Source organism: Oxyura jamaicensis, chromosome 20 (assembly GCF_011077185.1).
Source record: "Oxyura jamaicensis isolate SHBP4307 breed ruddy duck chromosome 20, BPBGC_Ojam_1.0, whole genome shotgun sequence".
NCBI lineage: Eukaryota > Metazoa > Chordata > Aves > Anseriformes > Anatidae > Oxyura > Oxyura jamaicensis.
In genome coordinates, this window is record NC_048912.1 from 5,592,772 (window position 1) to 5,614,837 (window position 22,066).

A 22,066-nucleotide genomic window follows, 5' to 3' on the forward strand; every position below is an offset into this window, starting at 1 on the left:
CAGCACTTGTAAAACCTTTTCTTCCTTGGCCAGGGTTCAGACCCCCTGAGGGTGCTCTGTGCACCCGGCAGGTTGTGGGAAATCCAGGAGGCTGGGAAGGAGGTGATCCGTAGGAAGCCAGCTCCTCGCTGGCAGCGCTCCTGGGGTCCGTCCCGCCTGGCTCTGCAGCCCTGATCCCAGGGGGGGAGTGCGGGGAGTCCGAAATCAGAGCAGACTGCCCGAAGAGCCGATCACGTCCGTGCTGCCTGTTAACTCCTCCTTTTGCTGCACTGGGAGCGGTGACCAATGAAGAGCAATTGTGCTTAATTATTATTATTTTTTTCTTTTTTAAATTGTGGCAAAACGCTCTCTCCTGGTGTCAGGAAAGCCCCCAGGCCTACACATGCTCAAGGTTTCAGCTGTTACCCAAACAACAGCAATTAACTCGGTCGTACTTAAATCAGAGTTTTCCTTCTAACCACCTGAGCTAGCTAAACGAATAGTCTCGGTGGAATTAAGCTAACCAAATGCACCTGGGCAGGTCACACAATTTCAGGAAATGCCGTTTGCTGCCCATGAAAAACACGGGTCAGGAGCGCAGGAGAGCCCAGGATGCGTCCACAGCCAGCCCTGGGGGAGCAGCAGAGGGGAAAAACTGGCCTGTGCCTTCAAGACCATCCTCGCCACGGTCAGTGGGTGACGGCCCAGACCCTGTGAGCCTCTCGGGGTGAGGAGAGCAGGCCGTGCAGCTCAGCACCCGCTGTGACACGGAGGAAGGTCTGTACCAGGGACGTCCTGCAGTGATGCTGGCGGGATGCAGGGGCAGCGGGCTCCCTCCGCTGCATTGATCTCAGCTGCGACAGCCTGGAGGGGAGCAGAGCAGGCTGTGCTTAATGGATGGAATTGAATAGTTCTAAAGTTTTAAAACAAGCTGGCTGCCTTCCTGGACTCTTAAATTAAAGGGCAATTAAGTCACTTTCAGTCTGGAAATAGCTGATGGGTGTTTCCTGCTTTGACTCTTAAATTTTTGCTGGAGTGATTATTGCAATGAAAAACTGTCAGCTCTCAAGTCAGGGCTGTCAGCCAACACCAAGAGCATTTATCTGAGGGTCTGTTCAGCTCTTCTGGCCTGTGGACAGAAGGAAATGGGACAAAATAAGGGTGTAGGAAGCAGCAGCTGGGTGTTAAAGACAATGCCACCTACACCTTAGTACTGACCTCCATGGGAGGAGGAAAAAATCTGGGGCTATGGCTTCTTGGCAGGATGATTTTATTATTATTATTATTATTTTCCCCATGGCAGGGAAAAAATTGGCTCAGCAGCCCCAGCCCAGGGCTACTTGTCAGCTGTTGTCTTTGTTAGCTACACGCAGTTGGTATTCCCGCAGCATTTGCACCGCTCCTAGCGTGAAACGAGCGCATGTGAGCACTCCTGCGGTACGGCTGCGGGGCTGCCGCTGTGCTGGGAGCACCATTTTCCCTTCATGCAGGTGCTCTGCAGCTTCCTGGTGATGTTGCTGAGAACGTGCAAGTGCTGCAGGCTTTCCCAGTCCCTAGCAATGCCCGCAGTCTCCCTCCCTTTGGATTCCACACTCCTTCCTAACATTTAAAAGCTCACATCTATTTTGTTTCTTCCGGGATTGCTAACCAAGGCTGACTCCTGAATGAATTCTGTCTCTGGTTCAGTTAGTCATCCCCTCAGAACAGATTTAGTAACTGCTCAGGGAAACCACGTAAAAGCCACCAGTTCACCATGGGAAGGCAGCACCCACTCACTGTCAACTGCCTCCTTCCCCGAGCCAGAAAGCTGGAAGTGCAGCAAGTCAGCCAGAATTAGGAGGGTGACTCGAGCCTCACCTGTTGTGTAGGAAGGAGAGCGAACGGATACGTACCTAGCCCCAGAGCTGACGGCAGGCTCGGGCAAGGTGCCACAGCACGAAGCAGCGATGGCAAGCACTGCAGCAAAGCTCGCTGACCCCCCTGCCAGAGCTCCCTCCCGCACCTCCGACGTGCAGCCTCGTGGGGAAGTGGCCTGAGCATCCAGCTGCATCGTCCCGAGCCGCCGCTGAGCCAGCAGCACGTGGGCCTGGCCCTGAATTGAAGCAAATAACCCCCCCAGCTCTCCTGGAGGTACAGTGTTAGCAGTGGTTTATGGCTAAAGGACTGCCTGTTCAAAAACACACTTGACGTGTTTACTTATGCTTGTATGCTCGGCTAGAGGCACCTCGTGTCAAAGCTTGTCCTGATATGCCAGATGTTTTAACGCATAAATATTACTCACGACACTGATGCTTTCAGTAAGGACAGTTTATTTGCCCCTTTGAACAAATAAGGCAAGATTTGAGAAAGATCAAACAAAAATATCCTGTATCAAACTCGGAAAACGCAATAAAAGTTACTATTCCATACATATACAGACTAACGACCAACTATTATATACAAACAGCCAGGTCTTACAAAAGAGCATTTCAAGTCAGCACTTTATGCCAGTGTTGCTGATTTCTTTGTTACAAAAAAAAAGTTAAAGCTACAAACTTCACATTATTATGTCTCGCATGACTGACATCATCGGTACGTCTGGGTTTCAGAAGCGAAGATAATGGTTTGTCCAGAACACTTCCAGCAATGCAGATGGACCCAAGGAGCACGTGAATGCAGCTTCGCAATTAAGGAAGCATTTTTAAGGAAGCATTTTGCTTAACACCTCTGTTGGAACAGCCTTCCCTTAGGGCACAAGCCTTGGTCTGGGTTTGGGGCACTGAGAAGCGAGCAGGCACTATACTCCCAGACACTCTACCAAGGGACCAAACAGGGAATTATTTTCTCTAACAGCCTGCAAATCAGTGAAGGAGAAAATAATTCCTCTGCACTAGAGCTCCATGGGCAAGAAACATCACGTCTCAGCTACTGCAAGCATTTAAGAAAGGTTCAAAGACAGTTAAGCCATTGGACCAGTTTTACTTCTTTTGGTTCATTTGCTGTATTTTAAGACAATCACATCAGCAAAGCAGAGCATTTCAACAGTGCTTACATTCAGTTACAGCAGACACAGGTTGCATATTCCAAAAACAGGCACCACAATAGGGTGCTTCACCTAAAAACTTGGGTTTTCTAATGCCCTCCAACCACTAGAAAGTTACCTACACAGTGCAGAGGTAAAACTCCTCCCAGCAGAATCTGCTCGATCCACGTTACACGCAAGCAGTGCAGTTTGCCACGTCCCACGCCCATCACACCAGAGGTACAAACCAGGTGTGACCTAAAGCTGAGCTTCAGCAGGGCCTGCAGGAGCTGCCCAGCCTCCTGCCAGCCGCCTCCGGTCTCTCCATGGGGCTGGGAGAGCTGCAGCCCAGCGCACAGCCAGCCTGGGCGAGCCCAGGGGGGACGGATCCATCCAAGTGACTAATTCAAGACGCAGTAATTCAACAGAGCACCCTCTCCTCCCTTGTGGGAGTTTATTGATGCAAAGGGCTCTCATAAATATTGCTCATAACAAATACTCAGGGCAAAGCATACTGCAGTTCCTGGACGCGCGCTGTGCGAGCCCCGGTGTTCACGCAGCATGTCACCAGACTTCAGAGTCCGGACTCTCACTGGTAAGGCATTTTAATCCATTAACAACAAAGGTTTTAATTACCGGGCTTGTGCTGTGGAAGCAAGCCTTTTCCAAATTGTCCTGACACTTGAGGCCACCAGGTAGCTGACTATCCCCGGACGTACAGCTCTTTCTGCCTTAGGGCCAGCCGGGCCGCTGATGTCCGCAGCAGCTGTGTTAGCACTGCCTATCGAACCGGGACAAACCGATGCGACCAGATCTGCAGAGGGGGTACAAATGGCTTGGTTCCTTTCACAGCAATGGAGTATACCTGTTAACAGCAGGCAAAAGTCTGCTCCGAGCAGGGAAAAAGAGCCTCTCGAGGCATGAAGCGAGCACTTCTCTCCAGCAGCACGGGATTCAGGAGACACTGCTATTTAGTTTAATTAGCCGGGTGGCGTACCAAGGCCTGTTGCAGAAGAATGACATGGAAACTCTTCTCTCCATAGAGCACAATAAAAATAAATTGATCTGTCCGAGTATTTCATCACACACCAGACATCTAAAACTAGGTAACTCTGCTGCCACAGCCCAGCGGGCAGAGGCGTCACCGGTCTCTGCCCTGCAGCCAGGCTCACTGCATCACTGCTCTGTTTTACCCTCCCCTCCACCAGCGTGAGATAATTGCACCATCCTCACAGCGATTGTACACGCTGGGTGTTTTCACTGAGCTACGGCAGGCAGGAACAGCAGGGTAATTTAAAGAGAAAGAACACGAGGAGCATCCAGAGGCACGGGAAGAGACTGAATCTCTTCCAGTAGGATGTTGGTCGTTGTCTTCTCCTCGGGATCAGCCCTGCCTCCACCCCACCCCACAACGCACATCTTTGTGCATCAACAAATGTTAATTTTCGTTTCCGTTTTTTTCATGTGCTAAGCCTGGCAGAAACGTGAAGGATTGTGAAATTAAGTTTTTATTCCAGCACCTAAAGATGTAAATTTGAAATGATGAAGCCTATAAAATATTTCACAAACTGTGGAGACTTCTCAGTCCTCTCTGACACAGCAGAAGTACCTAATTTGGGAGAGGTTCACGCAACTTCCCCCCTTTCAAATACTGGTTCCTTTCCCCAGCACTTCACTGTCAGCAGGGTCTCCCTGAAGGACATTTCCAAAGAGACAGATGAAGTGGAATCTGCTCTGTTTTCGGTCAGATCACTGACTGGCTTTTGGTTTTAAGTCAACGTGGATTTTATATTACAGAAAGTAATTTCTGATGGAGGCACAACACGCTTTATCTACTAAGATTAATTCCTAAAGTACATAAACAAAGGACAAAACTGAGGTGTTGAAGAAATCACACTTGCTTAAAGCACAAAGTGTAAGGCATGGGGCTTATTACAGGCTTTATAAAAACTGAGATTTAAGTTTCTTTCCAAGTCTGGAACAGTTTGTTCTGTTCAGTGACCTAAAACTTATCAGTACCTTAACAGCAGAACGATACAGTTAACAGCTCGAAATCGAGTCTGTGCATCCACAAAGAAAAACATAAACAACAAAAACCACAAAAATTGCAGCCATTAAATACCACAATTCGTATTCACTTAAAGAAAACAGACTACTGAAAGTTCAGTTGAAAAGAGAGTGAGCCAACTTTCGTTAGTCTATTTCTACCCATCCCCCTGATTTAAAAACAGGCTGCCTAAAACCAGTAACAGAACTCCGTGGGGTAACGTTTTAAATACACGGCTAACACTAAAACAAACCATCAGGACTTCCCACTTAATGGCATTCCTGAGTTCACAAAGGTGCTATGGAAAAATGAATGAGCAGAAGTATTGCCCTCTATTGTGCTAGCATATTTCAGTAGAAATCAATCTGTTCAGTAGTCATAAAAGCAAGGAGCTGATTGTTTGAGGATGGAGGAAATTTCTACCGGTGGCTCAGAAGTTCTGCTGCCGCCGCTTCTTGGCTTCAATGGCATCGAGGATCGGCTGCCGCTTTGACTGGTACTTCTGGCGGATTTCCTCAATCTCCTGCTCCATCATGGGGTCCAGTGCTGAGAGCCTCCTCTGCAGTTCGTCCACACTCCAGGTCTTTAGCTAGCAGGGAGAGGAAAGGAGAGCAGACACCAGCGTCAGTACAGAAACCATCCGCACATCCGCAGGGGATTTGCTGCCTGTGAGAGCCGGGGAAGCTGATGGTCACAGCGCAGCTTCCAGCAGGGAAAGGTGGATCAGCTCTGCTCCTGCTGGGCTCCTCCCTCAATGGGACCATCATAAACTTGAGGATATTGGGCTGCTTCTGCTTATTTTACACATACATTAGGGATTCTGCTTAGTGGGAGCATGAGTGTATACAACAAGCAGGCCGATGTTTCCCCCACTGAGTGGCTTGTTTTTCTAATGCTTCACGTGGCAGGCTTAGAGCAGAAATACTGTACTGAAATGGAGTACGAGCAAAATTCTCTCTCCCTCCCCTTTTCTTGCAACCAAACTTCCTTCTGCTAAGTGAAGAAAAAGGAGCAGAAGGGAAAAGAAAAAATCATTGACAGAAATGCATTAAAAAAAAAAACCCACACCACATTTATGTACAATCAGGCTGAACATCAATCCCGGTGAGGGACTCAGACTCCTCTGCTAAGTCAGAAATCCCAGAACGCACATAGCAGGTCACCTTGGGTCAGCCTCATACTGATACAAGATGCAAGTACAATTTGTATTTCACTGTCCACATGAAGATGTCAGGCTCGTCTGGACAAACTTCCCTTACTCAATTTACTACCTGCTGCCCTGTGTTTAATTGTTTCTCTTGCGAGTGCCAACTCACCGAGAACTGGCACAGAAAAGTTTTATTCTGTGATTAAAAATGCCAAATGTGGCTCAGGACAGTCTGAATTGTCCGTTGCTGTGCCCTCTACATAATATTGTAACCTGTGGAACAGAGAAGATTTTAGGATAATGCTAAAAAATATGGATGCCCGGAGTGTTTCAGCCAAGTCCTTCTCCCCTCCAAGACCAAGAGCCTCCCAGAAACGCCCAGGAGATGCTGTGTGACAGACACTGCAGCAGAACGAGGGCGGCTTCGTACCGCCTGCCTTCAGGGCCCACCTGCTGTGGAAACTTAAGAACAGGCAAAATAACTTTTTTTTTGTGGTGGAAAAAAAAAGTGTCAATTTTAAGACCTTCACTGAATGTCATAAATGAGTGATTTATCTTTACTTCAATTAAACGCAAGTGACAGGAGTGACACCGCTGTCCTGGTTTAATTGTTGACCAGTCAGCTGTTGCAGCTGTTTTTCAAGCCACGTCTGAACCAAACCCCAGCCAAACACCTGCTGCCTGCTATATGGCAACAACCGAACTACTGCCGGCGGAAGGGCAGTCGTACAGTTTGATCTGTCAGACCGTACAAACCCTGGTCTTTCTTCCTGAGGTGGAAGAGAGATCAGCCCCGAAACCACAGTCAGCTGTTCATTGATTTCTCATAAGGTCTTCTGAAATTCTCCAGCCTACCTTCAGCATGCAGCCATACGATCACAACCTCCTCTGCTAGTCCAGGCACAAGAGAAACAACCCCTTTCTAGCAGCGCTGTGTGGTCGTTCTGCCTTTCCAGCCAGCAAACCCCTCATGAGAAAGGCACAGCACTTCCTCCAGGACGACACACGTTATCCGTACACAGAAGCACGGCTTCACCAGGCAGCAGCCTCAGCCGATGCGCGGCACCAGCTGCCTTTCACCCTGATCCACCGAGGAGCATTCAGCATTCCCCTTCCTCGGCATCCAGGGAACTGAACAGTCAAATAAAAATGTTTCAAAAAAGGAAGTAAAAAAGAGGAAAGCTTGAATTAAAGCATTGAGCACATACATTAAACATCCATATGGGATCAAATCTTGAGATGGCCGTCAGCTCGCACAGAACAACCACTGCTGGAATACCGACGCAGAGGTTGGGAATCGATCTGACGCACCTCGCACCTGGCTTAAGCCAACCATCAGAGGTCAGAAATCATCTCGGGGCTGTAATCTCCCACAGTGAAGCAGGAAGAAGAAAAATCTGCCCTACAGGTGCTCTTACACATGACATCCTGGGACACACTAGGCGACACCGACACACAGGAAGACTTTCTGCTAAGTGTAAGCAACTGCTGCCAATGGATGCAATGGTTTTGACAATTCCTGTGTTTGTCAGGACAGATGGCTAAAAGTACAGAAGATGCTTGAGTACAGCTAAGCCTGGAGTGGGCAAAAGCCTACAGATCTATATTAATAACAAATCTGGAAGTGGGTTACCTGCGCAGACGTGTGATGCAGAGCAAAGGAGCTGCTCAAAGAGACTGACTGTGGGTTAAACCCGGAGATGTTGGGAGAAGGAAGTGAGGAAAGCGAACTGCAGAAATCTAAACAGAAACACGTCCTGTGCGTAACGCTGCGTGGTGGTGAGGATGAACTCATTGCAGTTTTCACCTGGAATAACGTCAGCGTGCCTGTGACTGCTCCGCTATTCCTCACAGAGGCAGAGAAGCCAGAGGGCAACACCAGCAAAAGGCCCAGAACGTGACTGTTCACCACAAATGAGGTGACGAAACTGCTGCGAGCCCAATTACTCATGAACAAGAACCAGTGCCCATGCAGCTGCAGAGAGGGAGAGCAGGGAGGTCTGGTCCTCTGCTCCCACTGTGCTCCCGGCCGGAGAACACGAGCCCTGGGACACAGGCCGTGCCACTACTCACCTCATCTTCTCACTCACACACGAGTCTTTAGAAGAAATAACAGAGCTGCTTATAACACCGTGACCTCCATTTCACTTTGCTGCGTGGCAATTCATCGTAAGTCAGCACCACAGACAGACTTCCTCCTAGGAATGAAGTTTTTAAACTCTGGCGTATCTGGCGCTGCAGCGTTAGGCTCCTGGGACAGTGACATTACTCTCTTAGAGAAATGCCAGAAGCAAAATAAGAAGGACAAGGACAGAGCATCTCATGACAGACGGTTTCGGGGTAGAGTCTCAGCGAGGAACAGCTGTAATTAGAGCTGGTTTTAGCCACAGGGCTCAGTCCTATTCCCTTCCTCACTTCTCAGCAATTCTTCTCTTGCAAGAAGTCTAAGTGTCTTTGTAAAAGCTATCTATTTTCATCCACGGTAATCAAACAGCTACGACAACCTTTTAAAGGAAGGAATTGCATTTCAAATGTAAAGACTGATATAAAATACTTGTTCTCAGGTTGGTGGAAAGTATCCAGCAAGAGGGAGAGGTAGCAGAGCAGCAGAAGCGTTCCAACAAGGTTATATATGCAGCAAGCTAATTTTAACAATGTGGTTAACAGTTTTCCTTTTACTCAGGGTTCTGAGGAAGACCACAGCTCTGTGATAACGCCCAGCTGAAGACAAGCTGATCAGAGGTGCAGGCACTTCCCCGGCAGCCTCTCAGCCGTGGCTGTGCACGCTGCCGGTTGCTCCTCAGGCTGCAGACAACTCCTTCTCCGAGTTCCCATCCTTTTGAATCACTTTAAAAATCATAAAAAGAAAAGCCACTTGCATTTGTTGCAGTCAGGTAAAGTGTCAACGCAACCCAATATTGTACTGAATGTAAATGAACCTAAGCAAAACGGGAAGAAACAAAGGCTTTCTGCGCGTGTTAGCCAGAGCCAGAGGTTCAGTGCTCAAGGCCACCATGATCTGAAACGCATACCTGGAAATTTCTGTCCTGAGCAAGAGGCCACCTAAAAACCTGCCCCAGTATTTTTAAGCAGATTGTGCCAGATTTATATCTCACGCAACATCTGCTGCCAAACCCAAAGCCAGGAGAATCAGCTCAGCCCCTTCCCAAACCCCAGGAAAACCAACCATAAAAACCCAAATGGTGCAAATTGCTTGGATGGGAAGCCAACAATTTGTCAGGGTTCTCTCTGTATCCACAGGCCTTACGCTGCTGGGCATCTGTGCCTGACTTTCCTACAGCAGGGTCTGCAGCTTGACCACTTTGGGACCCAGTGTATTCATGCAGTTCAGCAGCAGCACAAGGTCACCCCTGACTGGGACCAGCCCGAACTAGCGCCATAAATACAATGGTGCCCAGCAGTCCCACCTCAGCTATCATTCCTAGTGCTCCTCTTCCACAAAACACCGCCAAGAAAACCCCGTTGCTGCGTGAATTCCAAGCATCAGACAGCAAGGAGCTGTTTCCCAGCAACTTTCACACGTTTCTCCCCCAACAAAGCATTTTGGCTGAGCACAAGCTGACGGCGCCTGCCCCACTGGGGTCCCTGGAATCACAAAGACTGGGGCAGGGCACGTTAAAATCATCTTCTGACGCTGATTCTGATCCCTAAATTTAACACCAAGCCTTTTCTTTGCCACACTGCACACTATCGGGGCTTTGTTTTCAAATGCTCTCTTAAAATTCCTGAAGCTCGTGCCAGACGTGAACCCATCCATCACCAGGGAGGGGATGCAGTTCTTTCATTGTCATCTTTCAAACCTGCAGACGGATGCTGTCTTCTGGAACGAAATGGGAACGTACATGACATGGGTGAGATGGGCTCATTTTCCTCACGGTGAAAATATTTCAACAGTTTTGCAGAACGAAGATACTTCCAATCCTCATTGCTACAGGAAATCCTCCGTATGAAATCAGGAAGTTCCCTCTTTCCTTAACCCTCTAGTCATACCCCTCCACCATAATTTCTGCAAGATAAAAACATGTTTGCAACACACTCTCACAGTGTACTTTCTGGATATCCTCCCACCTTTACCACCAAGAGCCTGGTTTTTTTGCTTTATTTAAAAACAGGGAGCACCCAGGTGCAGCTATCAGTCTGCCTTTTAACCCAAATATTCCAGGTGGCATCCACTGCTCCACATAACTCGATGTCAAACTTTAAAGTTTTAAATAGCCCTTAGAAAAACTGTCTTTAGCAATTATCACTTCATAAGGGGCAGTGGGAGTTTGAAGACTAAAATACAAAAATAATAAAACTGCAGCTTCCCACACTACGCAGGGAAATGAATTCTTAGTGGAAGAGATATGAGCTAGATGGGAACTAAAAAACCCAACACACAAAAACAACAAATTGCCTGTTTTGCACAGCTTTTGTTGTTATATTTTCCTTTTTTGCCTAGTTTTACACTGCAATTCAACAACTCTTGACTGTACACCCAGAGATCAAAGACCCCAGGGAAACTCAAAACATCTCAAATCACATTAGCAGGGAGCACGACTCATTTGCCTGCACGTATTTAGACAAGGAGAATTTAAACGTGGCTTGAGAAGGGTTTTCAGCGAAATCAAGTTATTCAAGCTATGCTAAGCATTAAGTGCCAAAAAGGAATTTGCTGCTGGAGATAATGAAAACCATTGCCGCTGCAATAACAGGCCTCAGAATACAAACTTCCGAACAGACTATTAAAGCAGAACGTGTACAAGTGGTGTATGCACAAGCACACAAACGGAATGAGCTCATCTGGTGAGGCCACAGAGCACCTAACGATTGTTTGGCAGCTCTTGGGTGCCACAGTAGTTACTTACCGTTCGCGCTTTGACTTTCAGAGGAACATGGAAGTTGGGACGTGAAGTAATCAAAAGCTGGACACACAAAAAATAGACTGGATTCAAACAAGAACAGTGGTCACCCTGCCAGCATCAAGCCAGCAAGGCAACAGGAGACACACAACGTGACTGCACGGGACACAAGAGCCAGAGCACGCTTCTGAGCTGAGCTGGAAGGGAAGGGAAATACCCAGCGGATTGCTCTGAATTGCAACCTGGAGTTACACGGGTCCTTGATACCTTGCACGAGTCCTTGAAACCACAGCTCCAACTGGGTCCTGCGGCACTCAGCCAGGCTCGCTCCCACGCCACCTCTCGTGAGGCAGGGCAAGCCTGCCATGCTGCGGATGGACCTGCAAATCCACTCACTGAGACAACACTTCCTATACGTTACTTACATTTTATACCAAGCTTCAGACCTTCAGTAACGGGCCGTTTGGGGGAAACAAACAAAACCAACCAACCACCTGGGACTACGGGTGTCTGGGAGCACGTGAGCCCCTCGCGTGAGGTTACTGATCACACAACACCAGGAGTGGCTACTAGAGACAAGCGAATTCCTACAAATAATGTAGGAAGTGTCCAGATGTCCCTTGGGAAGGGAGGCTCTTCGTGGAAGACACTCAAACTCTTGCTTTGCTTGACCTGGAATCCCAGAGAGCTGTCAGCAATGCTAGCAAGATGCTCCCCTTCCGATAAAGCGTAGGGCAACGCTTACATTTCGTTTCAGGATCCTGCAAATGAGCTTGATGCATATTCACATCAACTTTTGAACTCTTCTTCTATCACCTCCTCGCCCAGAGTTTTATTTTGGGCCACAGACACTGGGTGCTTCTCGCTGTGACTATTTGTAGCAACCACCTCGGAGCGTAAGTCAGTTTGCAGAATGTGAGAGTGCACGCGTGCCAGCGAAGCCCATGAGCTAGGGAGTGGTGTCAGGCCTCAAAAATTCATGAATATGAGCTCTGACAAGTGTAAGAACTTAGATTATTCTGGAATTAGCCTTCTGTAACTTGAAAGACTGTTTAAACATGGTATCAATTAAACGCTCATACCATACATACCCTGAGGAAACGGATTACTGAATAGCACTATGCACTTTTTTTTTTTAAACCAGCAAAAGAAGCATTCAATTTCTCTGGCCAAAATTAAATGAAGAGGGTGATTTCTCATGCTAAGCAGTGCTCCAGAGTTTAGGTCTTGAAAATGGTGATACAAATTGGTGTTGGAATAGCATGCCATTTTTTCTTAGCATTTTTCCTGAAATGCTGGCTCAATACCATTTGGCATACTTTCAATCACTGATCTAAAAATTAAGTGCCTTGTTCTCATTTATGTTTCTAGCATAAGGAGGCTTAATGTAATGCATGAGCAGGCATTAACTATTTATTCACTGCAACACCGTATCCAATGCAAAGGACATCAGAATCTAAGAACCTGCAGGCACTTACCGCCCACTTTTCATCGTGATTGTCAGGTCCCTACAATTTCACAAATCCGTCAAGAAGCCATGCTGCACAGAGGCTATGGTAAATCAGAATAACCCCCAGTACCAAGACAAACATTAATTATCTCAATTTCCCTCCCTTTTAGCATGAGAATGTCAGTGAAGTTTCACACTGTTATGAAAGCAACGGATGAAATGCAGTCACTGCGGGATTTCATGCAAGATTAAAAATACAGATATTAATCTTTCAAAGGACTTGAAAAATAAGTCTCAGCCGCACAAGCTTCTGCTTTTAATGCATCTTAATTATTTAGGCAATGTGCTAGCAAAACACATCATGGGCTGCAAGCATCCAACACAAGTCAAACCAGCACTGCGGCTACAATCTCCAAAAGAAAGGGACTGTGGCGAGCTGCGACCAGTGCACATCTGGGGACAGTTGTTTCAGGCCATCGTACCTGGACAACACAAGAAAAACAACCCTCAACTTCCAAGCAGATCGGCAAATGCTTTAGAGGCCAAGTCAGGTTAAGTCAGTGCACGTCAACCAGCTACAACAGGTAAATGAGTAAAATCACAGTGTGACTTTCTGTGGAAGAAAGACAGACCCACAGGATTCAACCCCTTGCTGAACTGGAAAAAGGTGTTTTAAAAGAGCTCTATCAGAGAAGACCCTTCTCAGATGATGTGTAGGGACTAGCTTTATCTTACTTTTGCAAACGTGGACTTTTATGGCTACTGGAAGTGAAACATCTTACTGGTACAATGCCAGTAAGGATCCTAGCAGCTTCACTCATCCGATTAAAATAAAGGTGCACGATCCCAGCACATCCGCACTACTCCTACCGAGTTTCTGGAAGGCCAGGCGTGCCGCTGTCCTTCCTGCTGTGCTCCTGGCCACTGGCACTGTGAAGTTTCTGAACTGGAAACTCCTGCCTCTGCAGGAGGGACTCCTGTGAGACCTGTCTGCAGCTCAGCACCGTGCCAGCTTACCTCTTGTAGCCAGAGGACCACCGCCCAACGGGCTGTCTGGAAAGCTGTCACAGACTCATAGATTCATCAAGGTTGGAGAAGACCTCCAAGCTCATCTGGTCCAACCGTCCCCCCACCACCAATATCACCCATAAGCCTTGTCCCTGAGCACCATGTCCAACCTTTCCTTGAACACCCTGACCATGCAAGGCGCAGCTGCTGGTACCACTGGGGACACTTTGCCAGGGAGCTCTCATTCACCAGCAGCTGCCTTCAGCAGCAAGGTTTGACCCTGCTGGTTCAGCACGGATCTTCCTCGAGCTTGTTTGCAGTAGCTAACTCCAGTCACTGCTACTGAAGAAAGAAACGGACACGCTCTAGACACACAGCTGCTCCTACACCAGCTAGGAGGCACCTTTCCTTTGCTGTCTCTCCTGCTCCCATTTGGAGTTTTTTTCCCCCATTTCCTTGAAGCCTGTAGAGCTGGGGAGAGCTCTGCTGTTGGCGAGGTGTCAGAAAATTCCCAGAGCAGAAACCAATTTTCAGAGGAGCGTAGAGGACACACAGATCTCCCTGGCTGCTCAGGCTGCTGAGACGTACGCACGCGGTGAGGACGCAGAGCAGTTGGCCCCGCTGCGAGAACGCCGCACCCCGCATCGCTGGCATCCCTGCGCCGCCCTGAGCCAGGAGCTGCACTTCGTCATTCCTTTCTGTAATGCCTAAAAGGCTCAAAAAAGTTTGGGTTACTGCCAGCACAACCATATAGCTCCTGCATAGCGTTATTACCCTTGGTAATGTACAGAAATTATATTAAGGAAAAAAATATATATCCAAAGCTTTACTCATTTATGTGACTAGTCATAAAAAGTTTGTTCTGCTCCCTTTTTTTAAGAGCAATGCATTTTAATCTTCTGAGCTTCAAGATTAAATTTCCTGTTTTTTTTTTTCTTTAACTTTAGTATGAATTCTATGAATAGCTTTATTCACTATTCACTTCCACAAACATCCCACGTACTGCAGACACAATCTAAACAAGGGGAATGACAAATTGTGTCGGTGTTGTTCTGCAGCACTGAACTTCAGGAGGTCCAAACCTTAAGAACCTTTAGAGACTTACAAAGTGGCTGACTAATCCTATGACCACCAAGACAAGTTATCTCACTGCGTTTAGTGTTTTTTTTTTTTTTCCCCCAGTAAGTGAATTAGAAATCAAGCTAAAAGGTCAGCCTGTCTGGACAAGGGGAAAAAAAAAAAGAGCAAAAAAAGAGCATCACTTGCTTATAAAAGACACTTGCTTGCCAGAGACTGGATTAAAGAAAAGCACAGCATGGCTTTTTTCTTAAAGCTTTTTTTTCTTTTTCTTTTTTTTTTCCCCCCTTTCTTCTTCTCTAAGTGGTCATGCTTTAATTTTCTTAAGTAAGAGTACCAAAATACCTCTGGACATGCTAAAATAAATCATTTCACTAGGCTTTGAAGATCCTGCTAGCAGTACAAATCAAATGTAAAGTACGCAGCTGGCCAAGTTGCCTTCCCCCCCCGCCCAGTTTTAAGAAAAGCAATCTGTCAGAAAGTGCTGATTCCTTTAAAACAAATCAAAATTTCCAGAAACAGAGAACAAAGTTCTGGTTGGAAGGGGAGGTGGGTCTGTAATAGAATTTCCTTCTTGCTCAGACGTACCCTTCCCTTCTCTCTCCCTTACCCCACGGGCCCCACTCACTCAGGTATTAACAATTAATTTATTTATTTGGGATCACTGATCCCAAGGGAAGCAGAACACCTGACGAAGCAGCAGTAACAACACCTGAAGTAAGGGTGATTCCTTCAACCCGTACCGCTCAGTTCCCAGAGCATACTATCACCAGGAGACGTGACTGGACCCGAAGCGGCCACCCGTTAGGATTAACACGAGGCCAGAAGGTGAACGCCATCTTCACTGAGAACGTAGAGCGAGAATTTTGCTACTGGAAGACAAAGACATCGGAAAGAAATTCAGAAAAGCTTTCTGGGGAGAACAGGTGAAATACTTCCACGTATCCCCAACTTGAAATTCTCCACTTTTCCACAAGGATTGGAATGGGCTTAGTAAAAAGAAAAAGAAGAGCGTATTAAGATGCTATATTAGAATCATTGACTTATCTGTAGACGTCACATGCTGAAGTCTGATAGGAAAATAAAGGCTTAAGACAGGCAGATTCATCTTCAGGGATTTAAGACTAACTCATCCATGGCAAATATTAACCGTTATTCAACAAATGGTTTTAATTCGAGTCTTAGTCCCCTAATTTATTTCCTGTTCCAGGAGAGTTGCTGAGCAAGGTTTGTTTCCAGCAAGACCACACTGCTGCCTGACCTCGTGTACCCAACAGCAAGCAAGTCACAGAACACCAGGCTGACAGCGCCCTGCTTCTCCTGCGCTACAGGAGAGGAAACAATATCTGGCAATTTGAATGCAAGGAAGACAGCAAGAGAATTAAATGCTTTGTGCAGAAAGACTGAGCTGTAGAGATTTCAAGGACGTTTTGAAAATGAATAGCTGCATGGCCATGGGAGAGGCTGTCAGCTTTAAAACCAGAGGCATATGTTTGATATCTCAGGGACAAATACTCTTTTAGAGCAGTCCCCTAGTGAATGAACCACCTCCATAAAAGCCATGACACATGAACCTGCATGCTTTGCCATGCAAGGTTTCCCCAAGCGCTCCCTATTTCTTGGGCATCCATTAATAATGACCCTGCGTAATGGCAAGGTGCAAAACAAGAAGGAACTAAGCTTTTTTCTTTTTTTTTTTTTTTTTCCAGTTATATTCCTTTCAGGCTCCGTGCGCTAAGCTACTCTTTCTCCCCCTTCCTCGAAGGGCAAAGCTTGGGTTTTGAAGCCATCTTGTCACTGGGTATACGAGCCAAGGCAAACCTCCCGGTACACGCTGGCTGCTGTAGGCAGCCACGGCTGACTGCAAACTCCATTTCTTTCTCTGTTTGAGAGACGGCTCAAATGTGATGGAAATCGCACTGCAGTCCCCTGCTGAGGTAAGAAGGGAGACACCAGTAGCTACACGCACCGACCGCCACTGGAAATTTGCAGCATGTAGACTTCTCTGTAGGTTTTAGAGTGACATACACAATAACGGTGCACAAAGGCAAAAGTACCGGCTCCAGAAGTCAGAGCTGGCATCGCTCCTCCACAGAACATAATTTCAGGCACCTGTCTGGATGAGGCCCTGGCTACAAAGTACTTGTGGAGGCTAGATAGAGACTTCATCCTGAGAGTCCCCCCTTCTGGTCCTGAGACTCAGATGTCCAAGAGACAGTCCCAAGCAACTCCAGGCTCCCGATGCATGGAATCCCCAGCAGGAGTCCCTTCTGCTGGAGATGAGAGAAACCTGGGCAAACTTGTCTTTTCAAGCTGCATTACCCTTTACAAACATTCTTGCTGACAGATGAGTCTCAAGAAGATTTGAGAAGCATTTCAAATAGATCACATCAGAGCAGCAATGTTCTTTCTGTAGGGGAGACACTGTGCCAACAACACACCCAGCCTCCAAGACAGATCTGGGGGCATAACAAGGCTCGAACAGGTTTTCTGAAGAATTCAGTGTGCTCCGAGAAGCTTCCAACGTCACACCTTCAATTATTAATTCCTCCTCCCTTGCTCCCAGAGCAGGGATGCACGTTGCAGCCTGACCTTTTAAGCACGCAGCAGCAGTGAAACAAATCCAGTGATCAAAGACCCTGGTGAAACACCGTTAGTTACTTGGTTTGTCCACAAAACTTTCAGTCAAAGCCTCAGCTGATTAAAACACCCCATTAGGAAAGGATAGGCCGGGATGGCGTATTTACAAGTCTTTCATATGAGGTTGATTTCAGGTGACGTTAATTCTGTCTCCATTAAGGGCTGCGACCTAAACAATTCAACACAAACGACAGCAACTCAGTTTGCTTCCCACTCCCCGCAAGTTTCATTTGAAAGCTTTATGTCACAGAAAGCCTGCTACATACCAAAAAAATAGCAAAAATGAAACTTCGGCAGCAAGTTGTAGCAGTAAGTGCTTTGCAATCAATGTCAGCACGCAGCAAAGTGAAAGCAGGTGGTGAACAATTGACCCCGTTATAAAATGGAAGGGAGAAGAAAGCTATTCTCTTCTCGTATCTCTTCAGATACGAGATTCAAGCCAGCGAGCTACCTTTTTCAAACACTGCCAACGAATTCTAAACCCAGATGCATCTTCTGACTTTTTGCTGTCCCTTTTGTCTCAAAGGGATTTATGGAGGTTTGTACGACCTGCCCCCACGGAGCGTGCTGCAAATCACACCGGTGGTTTGAAGCAGTCACGAATTCGATGAGGTTTGCAGTGTGGTTGGAGAGTGCTTCCCTCATGCAAATGTTCAATTCAAGACCACTTAACAAACAATAAAGGAGAAGATAAGCAAGCTGTTCCAGGGCTGCTTTTCAAAACGACTGCATGTTTGATTACAAGGTAACAAAATAAACCATCCTTCCTTAATAAAGATGTCACTAGTTAAAAGTATTTGCTGGGAAGAGCGTACTGAATATGCTGAAAAGGTAACACTTGAAAGAAGCACAAACAATTAGCAGGGCTTTAAAAATTCTTGGCAGATGGCTGAAAGGAAAAAAGGAAATCCATTTAAGGGACATCAATGTTATAAATCAAGGCAGGTGACATTTAAAACCGTTGAATAAAACATATAAAAAGCTGTCTCTTTGTATAAATCATACTTCACAGCAGAGATTACATCTAGGTAACACACTTTACTTCACGATCTTACTCAATTAGTAGGAGATGTGATTGGGGTATGATTTCTGTTTTGGAAGTTAGTAATTGCTTATTCCAGATTGCCTTCTGTTGTCAGAAAATATATGTATATATATTTAATTCAAGTCTAGTCCTCTCAATAAAATAAATACATGGTCTTAATGCTCTCCCAATGAAAGCAAGCTTATTTTAAATTCAGCACAGCACAAATACCTTAAGTTTGCTTGTTTCCTAGCTAGAAATCTGCCAAAGTTGTGGAGAACATAGACAGGAATATCTATCAGTCATCCCAGGTCCGCCTTTATCTCTAGAATTGATGAATACTCTAGCAAATAAGTTCACTTTATGATCAGAGTAAAACTATGTGAATAAATCAGTGCCCGAGAAGTAATTTTTATTCCAGCCACCACTGGGAAAAAGAGGAGATCATAGTAGATGAAGGGGAAAAACTTTTGAACAGAAACACCCTGAGGATTCACTGGAAGTGTTTGGTCAAATCTTGGAAAATAATATATATATATATATGTATATAAATTGTTTTTCAAAGGTGCACATTCTAAAATATTTTTTCTCCTAAGTAGAGAGACTTTCTAGAGCCTTAGTAACCAGCTCGGATTATTCACTTGAGTAACTTGGATGAGGGAAAAGAACATAAAGATTAGTGCAGAGACACCTTTACCAAGCTACTGAAAGGACAGAGATAAGTAAAAAGGAGATAAAGCAGAGGACCACGTTAGAAGCAGGAATTATAAAAAGATAAACCACAAAAGGTTACACAACAGCAGCGTACCCATAAAATGCAGGTACTTTCCTTCCAGCACCTGCCGTACACACATATCCTCAGCACGCCTTTTGCCTATTGCTAGAGGAGGCCCAAAGACCAGTTCCACCAAAACAAGAACCAATTATTTAGTCTGCCGGCGTTTTCAAAGCCTGCAACCGCCCAGAAAATTCTCTCAAGTTTTTAATCGATTGACGAAGGACAGACAAAAGGCAGTAAAGCTATAAAGCATCGATACCGGATTGCTAATAAATGCTATCCAAATGAATGCTCAGAGAAACCAAAGACACTGAGTGTTCCAGGTACTGGTAGACAACAAGCTGTTCACAAGACAGATGACACCTCCACAGACAGAATACAATAAACTAGAGGCTCGGGTCATTGTAAAGCAGAACATGTTTACTGTTATTGATAAGCAATAAATCACCTGCCCTCTAACAGTTCCTCCCTATAAATCACTTCCACTGAAAGAAACGGATGGTTCCAGCACACAGCCGCTCGTCACCGCAGTCCTCAGCTGGGAGAGGGAAGACACGGCACCGAGCGGTCCTGTCAACCTGTGGTCATGCCAAAGCTGCAGCAGGGCGATGCACGGAGCCTTACGTACTGGGAGGTACCAGCTGCAGTGCTTGCAGTCACACCAGGGCTGAGCAGAGCACGGAGCTCCGGTCCGTGTCGGTCGCTGCACCCCTCTGGCTCAGACACCAGCCTGCAGTGATCCGCTGTGGTTAGCGTCCCGTACCTGATGTGCAGACGTAGGTTCTGATCCGCAGGCATTGGCAGGTTGGTATCACCAGACTCAAAAACACAGCGTGATCCTAAAGTCATTTAACGTGCTTTGAAATAATGAGACTTCCTGTAAACTTTTCAGTAAGAATCTCCTGCTCTTGGTATCTCAGCGTTAACTAATTTGTCTAAACTGCAAGGAGAATCACAGAATTACAAGATCATTAGGGTTGGAAAAGACCTCCAGGATCATCTGGTCCCACCGTCCCCCTACCACCAATGTCACCCACTAACCCCCCAGGCACCACGTCCAGCCTTCCCTGGAGCACCCCCAGGGATGGTGACTCCACCACCTCCCTGGGCAACCTGTCCCAACGCCTGACTGCTCTTTCTGAGAAGAAATGTCTCCTCATTTCCAACCTGAACCTCCCCTGGCACAACTTGAGGCCATTCCCTCTAGTTCTATCACTGGTGACCTGTGAGCAGAGGCCGACCCCCAGCTCCCCACAGCTTCCTTTCAGGCAGTTGCAGAGAGCAATGAGGTCTGCCCTGAGCCTCCTCTTCTCCAGACCAAACACCCCCAGCTCCATCAGCCGCTCCTCACAGGACTTCGGAAGGATTCACATTTTGATTTCATCACAACCAGCAGCCATTGGTCCAACTGAGCAAGGTGAAGACACTGAAACTAACATGCTTTTCTTTTCAGCTGGTAAAGATACCAGAAATGTTTGGTGGTTTTGTATTTCACTTTTTAATCTTTCTTTCCCATGCAATGTTCCAAGCTACTAACAAAATGCACAGAAATGAGGATGTTAATAAAAACCAGTATATCCCAGGTGACAGCAGTACAATGAAACCTTTCACTCGGTAAATAGAAAATTATAGTTTTCTTTACTACTTCAGCAAAAAGAATTATACCTTTACTCAGCTAAGAGGAAGGCTTGTTTTCATTGTGTTATATAAATAAAAGGTACAAGCAGATACTGTTAAAAGCTCTGGCTAGAGCCAGATTAAAGACGGGCACAAAATAATTAGTTTCCTATTGGGTAAATATAAATGGACATAATGCCTTCTAAATCTGAAGACTTCAAAGCTATTTAGGGACGGATGTAGAATACAAATTCCTGCAGTGCAGATAATTCAAAAACTCTGAGATGTGAACACACTTCTAGAAAATGCACTTTATTAAACTTAAAAAAAATAAAATAATTCCTTGACATTTTCCTTTGACAGTCTGCCAGCCTGTAGGTTAGCCTGAGCAAATTACAAGCTGCAGTGTGAAATGCATTCCTGTTGCTCGCTCTGCTGTAGCGCTGCCCCGCTTACCTCCCTCTCGCTGCAGCCCCCGGCAGGACCCCGTGTCAGAAAGAGGAATGCTGCCCAGGGCAGGTCTCTAGATACCCACAGCGAGATGCTTCTGGAAGGGACCTGAGGATGAGCTAGTGCAGCAAACAGCACTCACAGCACGGAAACGCCACAGGTTCTCTCTTGGTAGACTGAAGCGGTGAACCCGCGAACACAGGTCACTGCAACAGCCAGCTTCCACAAACAGCTGAGAGCCGCCACGACTCCTACTCCTGCTAACCTTGACACCCCCAAGGATATACATTCATGTTGTTTTTGCAAGGAAAAAAAGTTTTACTCTGAAGTTTTGCTGCTTCAGTGAGAAATCCTTTGAAGGCACACCTTCCTCACTGAGTCAAGGAGCGAAGGAAAAAAACTGGCTACTGCTAACTGCAGGAAGAGGAGAGGTCTGAATCAGCAAGACTGAGACGCAAGCAAATCAAGGTCTCATCAAAGCAAGCAGGATATTTCTTAAAAGGGATGCAAAAACCCTGTTTCTCGATGTAAGCTTCCTTCCCAGAGCCACAGCAGCGGGACGAGCCGGCCGGTGCACAGAGCGACCGCTGATGGCTGCGGCTCTGCACTGAGGTCCCGCAGGTGAAGGGCAGCGCTTTGTGCCCGGCTCCTGGAGTTCTTCCAGGGAAGCACAGGTACCAGCAGCAGCTACCGTCAGCACAGAGGCACCTGTACCAAGTAAGGTCCCGACAGGCTGCCTTACACAGGTCAGATACACAAGTGCTGGAACCGAAGAAGCTTTGGAGCAAACAGCTTCAATCAACACCTTGTGTGAAGCCGGCAGAAAGACTTGACGTCGTGCAGCACTCTGGCTCTAGCGAGTGTTCTGGTCCTGTTTGACTTCACACCCAAGACAAGGATAGGGTAACTCGATTAGCAAATACTCAGTGAAAAAAAAGAAAAAAAAAAGACAACTGAACTACACTTACAGCAAAAGCCAAGTTCAA

At 46.6% G+C, this 22,066-nt stretch overlaps 1 protein-coding gene across 3 annotated transcripts in view; it reads right to left on the bottom strand.

Moving 5' to 3' along the window:
- Positions 1–2,268: 2,268 nt before the first annotated feature.
- Positions 2,269–22,066, bottom strand: part of STK4 (serine/threonine kinase 4) — a 45,877-nt gene continuing 26,079 nt past the window's right edge. For all 3 annotated transcript variants that reach the window (XM_035343769.1, XM_035343768.1, XM_035343770.1), the window contains one exon: positions 2,269–5,616. In XM_035343769.1, coding sequence (XP_035199660.1) covers positions 5,458–5,616 — 159 coding nt within the window. In that variant the 3' untranslated portion in view covers positions 2,269–5,457. The remainder of the gene's footprint in view (positions 5,617–22,066) is intronic.